Genomic DNA, 10,462 nt, shown 5'->3' with positions numbered 1-10,462 from the left:
TGTGGAAAATTCTGTGTTCAGTTTAAAAGACAATTCTTTAGTCACATTGGTTAACTGGTTTCCTTAGTTCCTAAATGCAGAGGAACTGGAAGAATACGTCCCAAGTACATATATCCTTTCTAGTTTTTTTTTTTACACAGTCTTAATCATATAATAAAATATATTGTGATTTTCATGCCATAGTGTGGGATTAATAGTTTCCAAGTAATCTTTTTATTATCTTCATAAAAGTCATGAGTTAAGGTTTTTTGAAATTGTTTTATGTATCCTAATTCAGGGACACTACCTTTATATTATATTCAAAATTATGGTGCTTGAATGGGCCAAATCAGATATGTAGGATTTCTTACCAAATGATAATTTAAGAAGGCTTGCTTCTTTCTAGACAGACTTAGATTACACACCATCTAGGAATGGTCTCTGTGTTTCTGCAATTTGCACATTAACCATCAGATTGACTACTTTAACATTTTTTTGTTGTTGTTATCTGTGGCTTTATTTTAAGCTCATTAGATCTTCTATGAGTCCCTAAGGGGTTGAGCAAAGGTCTGAGGGATACTGCCCTTGGATTGGGTTCCTGCTCTCTTCCCATCCTTGATTCCATGGGCTTTTGCTATAGTCAGTCTTTTTTCTTTCTCTTTTTCAAAAGATTTTATTTTATTTTAGAAAGAGCAAAAGCAAGAGAAATCACAGAGGGAGAGGAAGAAGCAGACTCACCGCTGAGCGGAGAGCCCCGATCTGGGGCTCCATCCCAGCACCCTAAGATTATGACCTGAGCCAAATGCAGAGGCTTAACCATCTGAGCCACCCCAGGTGCCTCTGATATACTCAGTCTTGCTGCATATGTTCTACTTACAGGTATTTTGTGTGTTAAGTTTCTGTGTGTGACTTTATTGGAAAATGGGTTCTACACAAAAGAAGGGGGGGTGTTTCTAAGATGTTGATAATCACTGGATTTAGTCATCCAATATTTATCAACTTATGAAAAACACATTTACTGACCAGCTGATAATTCTGGAATCAAAGATGAGTAAGAGCTCATCATTAGTAAAGGAGAAAGGTATGTAAAACAGAGAAATTGCTTTTAAACTGAGGCTTAAAAATGGACAGTAATTTGTCAGATAGTGTTGGGGGAAAGATGTTATTAACAATGGAATCATCATATAAAAGGGCCTAACCTTCTCCAGAATGGTGGAAAATTTACTGTGACAAGAATGTAGATGTGTAGTGAAGGGGGCAGGAGACATTGTTGGGACCAACTAGCAAATCATTTCACTCCCAGTTAAGGAAGTTGGATTTTAGGATTTAGGTAACAAAAGCTCCCATTAAACAGGAAGATAACTCGGTCAGAATGTCCAATTTTTAGGACCATATATGTGATGGCAGATTAACAGAGTATAGGTAAGGGTGAGACAGAAATTATGGCAGGGAAACCAGGTAAAAATTGAAGTTGGATTTAATGAGGAATTAAGAGAGTGACAGCATTTCTATGATAGAAATTAATAACCTCTGCTCAGATGCAAGGGTAAGAGGATGAGTTTTGAGACACTAAGTTTCTATGAAAATCAGTGGCAATGATGCTACATTAGGGAAGGAGAGTCTGGGGGTATAGGGTTGCCCATGGCAGTAGGAGTGAAATGATGGGAGAACAGAAGAGAAAGGAAATATTGAATTGATATACACATTACTTGGGGCGAAGTAGGAAGAACAGAAAACCCACTTTTACTTTAGTTTTGGTGTTATCATGGAAAAGACAAAAATCCAATTGAAGTCAATAGGCTTAACTTCCAGGGGCAATAGGCAACTGCTGTTTCCTACGCCACTCTTCCTCTCAAAAAAACAAATGATGAAGACTGGACCCTCATTGTCCTACTGAGATTTCTGATCCCAAAGTCTAGCTAAATGGCAGAGTAGTGGTTTTCCCATGGTGCAGAGTGAGATTTTGAATCTTCATATGTCCAGTGCCATTTTATTAGCTACTTAAAGTTGTGATTATTCCTCTTTTCTCACAAGTTTAAAGCTTAACTCATTGGTCATATGGATTACAAAATAAGAATATGTTAATTTATTGTAATACAGACTGGTTTAATTAATAAAACTTTTTGAAAGGTTTGTGTGTGTGTGACAGATCTTACATAAATAAACAACCTTTAAAGCGGACTTTTGAACAAGGACAGAAAATTCCTCTTTTGAGGAATTAATTAATTTGAAACTTTCTAAAATCAACTGAAACTGAAATTATGAAACTGTCCACAATTATAGTTTCAGTTAGTTCTCAATGAGATAATACAAATGAATAATACAAAAGAAACTCATGTGCCATTTTTAATATCATTTAGCCTAAACTTTTCCAAAAGTCACAATCACAACCTTTTGATAGTTTTAGAGGGATATAATGTGTGAAAGAATATTCCAATGACATAATATACAAAAATGTGTTACATAGAGAAGAATAAAAATTTATGTTTTGGGGGTTATTGCCGTGGGAAGAAGGGTCTGATCTTCATAGACATCTTCTTCATTGAATACCAGGACCCCTTCCAATTCATCCATACCACTCCATCATCTGTGCCATGTTTTGCCATGTCCCAGCTGTAATGTCCACCCCAGTAGTATCTGCCATTTGGATTGGCTGCATGACATCTATTATACCACCATCCACCACCATCTTCTTTAGAACACTGTTTTCTGGGATCTGCAGTTATCCTGAAAGGAAATGTTTGGGGTTGTTAGAACTGCAGTACTGTTGAGTTTATTCTTTGCAAAATACCCACAGAAGAGTGCTGTGCACAGTATTCTTTCACTCTGGTTTTCTAAGTAAAATCAAATTAAAACACAAAAGGCCTTCTCTGCCCTAAAGCAAGAAAGAGAGAGAACTGGGCCTGGTGACAAGTTCATCTGCATTTGTTTCTTTAAACCGACATGTCACATTTTAGCTCCCTTAGTATTAGAGAACCCTGGAAAACAAAATTAAGGTCCCAATATACACATTAGAATATACAGCTAGAGAAACTTATCTAAATGCTCACTACTCTGAAGGTTAACTGTGCTCTAGTTCCACGTCCATCTTTTATCGTTGTATAACTTTGAATAAGTTACTTTGTCTCTTTAAACTTCATCTGTCAAGTAAGGATAATAATGACAACCTTATAGAAGAAATGGTTTAGAGTAACACATGAAGAGCTTAGTATGATGGCTAAGGCCCAGGAAGCACCTAAGAAATGATAGTTATCAATAACATGAGCTCCCATTAAGGATCCCAATCACAACATTCGTGGTGGCTTTTAAAGCAGGGGAAAAGACATCATACATACCAGCCATCATTGTCCCTGTCGTACGTGCTGAAGTACATGCTGTTGTGAATGGTCATAGTTTGATTCTCTCCAACCAGTTGAGAAGCTCCTTCTATGAGTGCATTGCCAGCTGTTCCCTTATATTTGCTCACGGAGAGTTGGTATTTGTTGGCCTCATTCTGTACAGTGAATCCTCCATAAAGGGCCTTCACCTTGTCGCCTTTCCAGTCTTCCATTTCGATCAAAAGTTCCGTGGGTCCTATGTTGGTAAGCTGGCTAATTTTATCATTTCCAAGCCAATACTCCCCTAAAGGAAAAATAAAATAAAACCTCATCAAAAGTAGCACCTTTGGAAATTAAAAACAGTCTTCCTTCCCTTATCTTTCATTTTTACAATCTTTTTATAAACTCTTCTTAGCCTCCTAAAAACAGACACCCAGCACTACGGTTTTTAAATGGAAATAAAAATTTTCAACATGATGATTTATTTTGTATTCCCAGTTTTTACCTGGTAGACCACAGTATTTTTTCCCATCAGCATTGGTTGCAATATTTCCAAATCCTTTTTTATACGGATCCCATTTCCTGCCAAAGTCAACACTACCATCTTGACGGTTCTGAATTACTGTCCATCCTTTGGTTGAAAGAAAAAAAAAAAGGCACATATTAACCAATAACAAATAATCTCACTTTGGAAAGAATGTATGAATTTCTCACCTATTTAATTTATTTTATGCTCTAAGTAATTTATTTGGTGCTTCAAAATGGATACAATAAGGAAATAAATATGAAAGGAAAACTTAAAATCTTTAGAGACCTCAAGTGCTTTATCTTACCCCAAACTGTGAATCACAGATATTTTATAACCGTTAAAATATCAGGTTAAGTTCCAAGTTAAATGGCTCATTGTTGGTATGTTAAAGCTGGGTCTTATTTCTTGGCATTCTATGGTATCAAAATAATTACAGCATAATAGGCGAACAACTATCAAATACTTACCTCCACTCTCTGTGGTCATATCACAGTATACTCTGTATGGTGTGATAGAACTGAGAGGCTGAATGAGATACATTTCGGATGTTTCACCTCCCTTCCTGATAATTTCCTCACATTCTGCAAACATAAGATAACATATATTCAGGGAACTACAACATAACTCCTTGGTCTTTAGTCATCAATTTTATAACACAGGTTACTGAGGAATGTTTTATTCTAGACATTTGAGAATAAATTATAGAAACTGAATCATCTTTTTACTGAAAATCAGACTCAGTTTTGAGTTCTATTTCCCGAGGGGATGAAACAAGCCCTTCTTCACCTTTTATGTCCTAGGATATATATAACCTGCCAGAACACAAGGGATGGAGAAACTCCTATACCCCTCCTCCCCGCCGTGCTTCTGCCACCTAGCCAAGCAAAAATGTGCATTAGCCAGGTAGAGCTATCATCATCATTACATTATATCCTATTCATCAAAAACTGGCAAATACATTAGGCTAAGTCAGAACACAGCAGGCTAGGAATATCTTCATGATGTGCTCTTTTGTCATTAGGGTTGGTTGGGGAAGAGTCACTAAGCTTTTTGAAGTTCTCTTACTTTTAGAGACTATTTGTTCTAGAACCCTCTAGAAATATGTTTATTAACTACTTACCTTTGCCAGACACCACAGGAATATTGCAACTGACTGTGCATGGGGTGCGGCAGTATTCCATCTGAGCGGAGACATCTGATTCTAATTTTTGTATTTTGCTTCTCAAGTTTTCCAGGATTGAACGGAGCACACGAAGGTTAGTTGGGATATTGCTATTCACAGTTTCATCTATATATAATTGGTGCTTTTCCAGCTCTGAGGAGTACTCATTTATTGCATTTTCATTATCTGGAAGAATTAAATTATGAAGGAATGGTAAGCATTTTCTCCAATTAAAAAACTACAAGTATTCAACCATACAGTTGTGACTTTGATTTTCTGAGAATAAGTTAATAGACACAGAGCTACTGTCAGGCAATCATAATATGTAGTTGTACGAGAGAAAATCATTTCACCCTTGACATCTACAAGTTAACATAAAGTCTAGCTACTATACTAGTAATTTACCTTAGGTATAAGCCAAAATTATGCCTAATAATAAATACAAAATGTTCTTTATTTCTCTGGTGAGGAAAAGAGGAGAAAGCAGTGTTTAGGCCTTCCATATCAGAAGTTCAACATCGTATGGATTGGATACACTTGATTTACTTACTCATCTCATAAGAGTACAGTAAAGCCTTGAAATTTACAAGAAGAGTGTCATGATACCTTTAAAAATGTCCAAATTAGGATAAGCTACTCACTGAGATGTCTATGCCACGCTTACTCACTAGCTGATTCCTAACCACCCAGCCAATAGCACTCAACATTCAGATTTCAAGATTCAGAGATTTGGTAGTGATATTTGCAACACAATTGAGTACATCATAGATTATCCTCTTATATTCAAAACCAGAAGTATTAAATCTATAAATGCTAAATTTGACTCTAAATATTGTCTTCTGATTCACAAATTTCTTACAGAATGAAAACAAGGACTCATGGTAAATATTTCATTGAAAATGATTCTAGTTGAGAAGAAGTGCTGAATAGTGCTTATATGGCAAACTGCAGGTAAAGGTGGCTAAGTGAGAGCCTTAGGGTAATCAGGCTCATATTGAAAGCAGTAGGATGCTATTTAGGTTAATCTAGAAATGCTGATCTTCTGAGAATCACACATTCCCATGGCAGTTCAAGACATTCTAATTTTATAGTAGTAGCAAACATAAAACACAGGATATCTACCTAGTATTTGTTTCTGCCTGTTTTTCCACATCTCTTTTAGCAGAGTTATATACTGGAAGGTGCTAGAAGAGGACTGGGACACAGACTCCACATTGTTATTTAACTCTTCTATACTTTTTCTGATTGGCCTTTCCTGTTTTACCAAAGTATCTTGCAACTGACATCCTGTAGGACACAACACTCCCTGCAAACAAAGAAGATAGCAGGCATTAGATAAAGGATTCAGATTATGGGTATTTGTGAAAATAGTACAACAGTGAAAATTCAATATTATCATTAGCCAATGTAAAAACTTGTAATTTGATTTTCTGTATGTAAGTCCAGAAATTCTAGAGTCCTCAACATATTCCTATGAAGATTAAAATTAGTCCTTACCATAGAATAAATATAACTGGACTATGAAAATTTTACTACCTGAATAACCGAGGAGGGCAAAATACAAAATTAAGAACAATTTTTATAATCTTGGGCTCAGACTAAAGGAGACCAGGAAGGAACTCTTAACCCAAGCCCCAACAAGTTTTGTAGTTATTTCCAAAAAAAAGGAAGCAAAATAATGATGACGATGTGATTCAAGGAAACATTAGGAAGATAGGCAAACATAAGGAAGATAGGCATTCTCTGCATGAGAGACCCATCATCACGAGAAACATCAGTGCACCCACCAGGTCTGGGTCAGCATGAAGACAGCCCCCAGCATCAGGGGCCTTTCTTTCTACTTTCTTTTGGCCTGCTGCTTTTTTGATTGGACGAGGCTGATAGCCACCTCCACTGATGGGAGGTGGAGCAGGTCTCAAGCTGGGAGCCTCTTCCCTCTTCTTGTCACGTGGCCGGTGACCACGCGCATCCACAGTGGCCTTCAGGGAACCAGGCAGAAATAAAACGTAAAGTGTTATCAGAGATTTTACATGTAAATATTCCAATACACTCAATTTACAATTTAGGTTATCACACGATTAATGGTTTCCTTAAGGTCCATCAAATGGCTAGTCATTGTTGGTATATCAATAGGCTGCTTAGGTCTTTCAGTAACAACAGAAAGAAAAACTGCATGAAAAGCTATAGTCCCAAAGGGAGTTGTTTTGTTTTTTTGTCTTTGTTTTGTTTTGTTTTTACAAAGAGCTTTAAAATAAAACTGCACCAGATTGTGAATAGTAAGGACCTTAGATTCCTGATACCTATACAATGGAATACATCAAATAGTAAGGCATCTACACTATCAGGATGAATAAATATTCTCAAGCCGCCCAGACTACTAAATTCCTGTAACCATTGTTCATTATTTTCCCACTTTCAGTTTTTATGAATTGATTATTTTGCCTAACTCCTATATAACAATATTTGAGAGGCAATACAGATTTATTCAAAGTGAAATTTACTTGGGATTTATTTGTAATAAGACAATCTTTGACTCTAGCATGTTTGAAGAGGAATAAGGTACTCTGGAGCCAGGCTGCTTGGGTTCAAATCTTGACCCTACCACTTACTAGTTACAAGATCATGTACAAGTTCTGATATCTGTGCTCCAGTTTCCTTATCTGTAAAATAGGGATAATAACTGTATCTGCAGTATAAAATGATTGTAAGGGCTAAACGACTTTGCATGTGATGCCCCCGAAGAGCACCTGGTATATAGTAAATACTCACTATTTCTATTACAATAAAACATAATAGATACTACAGTTCAAAAGGCTTCTCTGTTACTAATTCCAATCTTATTCTTTTTTTTTAGATTTTTATTTATTTATTTGACAGACAGAGATCACAAATAGAGAGGCAGGCAGAGAGAGAAGGGGAAGAAGGCTCCCTGCTGAGCAGAGAGCCTGATGTGAGGTTTGATGTGGGGCTCAATCCCAGGACCCTGAGATTAAGACCTGAGCAGAAGACAGAGGCTTAACCCACTGAGCCACCCAGGCGCCCCTCCAATCTTATTCTTATTTTATACCCATAAAATTATTTCTTAAACCATTCTCCTGAAATTTCCTACATGATTTCTTTATCAGACAGCATAATTTTCTCCTATCTAAAATAATTCTCAAGGTATGTGGTTAAAATTATTTGTTAAATTTAAAAGTACTATATTAAAAGATACTGAAGTAGAAAATATGCAGTGCAATACAAAAATGTTGGCTGGGATTAACTGCATTGTCATTTGGCCTTGGTCAGCAATCACACTTTTTAAAAATTACACTAGTTACAAATTAACAAATAACTAGATGTGAAGCAGAGGCTAAACTCTCCAGCCATTCTGAGAGCCCAGAAGTCATACAATGACTCTATTTTGAATTTTAATATCATGTATTCATTATGTTATAATAATATTTAACATTTAGTGAGAATGTACATACAAGTCTTTCAATCCAGGCAATTTGGCTCCTGATCTCCCCACTTAACCACTATAGTATTGGGGTATGTGTGAGGATTTGGGGAAAAAAAATATATATATATATTTTATGTGGTCCTGGTCTATTCTACCAGAAATTTTATGAAATGTGGCTTGCCTCTTATTGCAAATCAAATTATAATAGAAGAAAATATTTTCTTTCTATTTCATAGTGCCATTAGAGAGGTAGTATTGATGGTCTAGCTTTACCAGAGAAAGGTAAATTATATTTAAAGAAATTCTATGGATATTTAGGTTCATGAAGATCACTTAGGGAAATTAAAAAAAAATAGAAAATCTATTTGGGAGCTAAACTAGTAAACTAACTCTGTAAGGATTAGCTGGTAAGTAGAAATGTAAAGTGCTTAGCCAAGTGTTTACAAAAGTTTACTCTTACACATTCTTTACATTCTTCTTACCTAATGCAATTAGCCAGACAATCATCTTTTTATCTGTATGGTTTGATAATTAAAACAACTTAGGTTCCCTTCAAATTCAACAAATGATCTGAACAAATCACTTCCTTTAAGTATTATTATATACTCTAATTTCTATGTGACAGACTATGTTACAGACAAGAAATCTAATCATGATTCATTTGAGAATAAAATTAAAATCCTCTAAGTATTTATCTCCCTAAATGCATTTCTGTATTTTTGTTATCTTCAAACCAAGACAAATAAATCAGCAAAGATAGTAGTTGAGGTAAAACTGTTCCACAAATGAATAAATTATACTGAGCTATGTGTTTCATAACTATTAATAATAACAATAAATACTACTTATGATTTAGATTTTCTCACTTGAAGAAACCCAATTATTTCATTTTCTATCACTGTACTTGATCTATTCTGCTTTTAGATTGGTTTAGAATTTTCATTCATAAGTCACCAGTAATTTCAGGAGCTATATATTACTCTTCTTCCCCAAAGAGTAATCCATCACAGCTTTTTTTCTCTTAAAATACTGCTTTTTCATTATTTTATAGTCTGCAAAATTCTCAGATTTGTCCTTATAATTGTAATAACATATTGCTAGAATTAAATAAAAATCGCAGTACTTAGGATAACAAGTGAGAAAAACAATCTTACCGCAGCTCCTTCATCCTGGGAAAACAAAGGTAAGAAACAAGAAAATAAGAAATTATTATTTTGTTTTTATGCAAGAAATACTACGTAACATCTTTAAATAAAATGGGTCCCTGAGATTAACAATTCAATTTCATAACTAAAATCAAGGTTAACATCATTAAAATATTCATATGATTACATTGTTGTATTTTACATTAATAATATTAGTAATAATATAATAAGTTTAAAATAATCACCAAATCATCATAAAGTTGATCTTGTGACTTAACAATAACAACACACAACAGTAGCAATAATAGATTCTTCATGATTTTAAATTTTTGGATGTTCCAAGAGACCATCCTTTGCTTATGGACTTCACTGAGAGATCTTCAATCCTATATATAGCTGAGTCCTTTGTTACATATCACTTTAGAAATGGTACCTTCCTTAGTTAATATTTAATCTTTTGGTTCACTTGTTGGCTGAACCATTTCATCACTTAAGCAACATATTCCCAGCAAGACTTATTTAGTTGTCATACAACTATTCTGTGTTGGCTGAATTTAGAAACACCACAGTTCTTAATTGGACAATATGAGGGAAAACTAGGACATTCCTCAAAGAAATGTGTATCACTTTTCCAGTAAATTAGTGTAGATGCTGCTCAGGCTCACAGGGAATGTGTGAAGAAATAAACATTTCTCATCTAAGCACAAAATTCTGGACCTACTCACAAAGAATCCACTAAAACCATGCATTCACAAAAAGTATAGCACAAAAGTTTATGCTTTGAGGCAATCATATAATTAAACTTTAGGAGGCCAATATATTAAGAATAATGTTATATCACCATGTATTTATCTTTTCTTTTAGACCTTAATCCAAACAGGAAATTTA

General features: G+C 35.0%; 1 protein-coding gene across 1 annotated transcript; it reads right to left on the bottom strand.

Annotated features, from left to right (window-relative positions):
- Nucleotides 1–2,312: 2,312 nt before the first annotated feature.
- LOC111157895 (fibrinogen beta chain) lies at nucleotides 2,313–9,941 on the bottom strand. The gene is made up of 8 exons (XM_022519608.1): nucleotides 9,820–9,941; nucleotides 6,775–6,966; nucleotides 6,110–6,293; nucleotides 4,946–5,173; nucleotides 4,293–4,406; nucleotides 3,802–3,927; nucleotides 3,315–3,600; nucleotides 2,313–2,706 (listed from the first exon to the last, which is right to left on the bottom strand). Exons 1-8 carry the CDS (start codon nucleotides 9,922–9,924, stop codon nucleotides 2,475–2,477), a joined length of 1,467 nt encoding a protein of 488 aa, XP_022375316.1. The 5' UTR covers nucleotides 9,925–9,941; the 3' UTR covers nucleotides 2,313–2,474.
- Between the last annotated feature and the right edge of the window lie 521 nt (nucleotides 9,942–10,462).

Source organism: Enhydra lutris, unplaced genomic scaffold, assembly GCF_002288905.1.
Source record: "Enhydra lutris kenyoni isolate GAN:26980312 unplaced genomic scaffold, ASM228890v2 scaffoldscaffold3, whole genome shotgun sequence".
In the NCBI taxonomy this organism is placed as follows: domain Eukaryota; kingdom Metazoa; phylum Chordata; class Mammalia; order Carnivora; family Mustelidae; genus Enhydra; species Enhydra lutris.
This window is presented reverse-complemented; position numbering and strand designations above follow the sequence as displayed.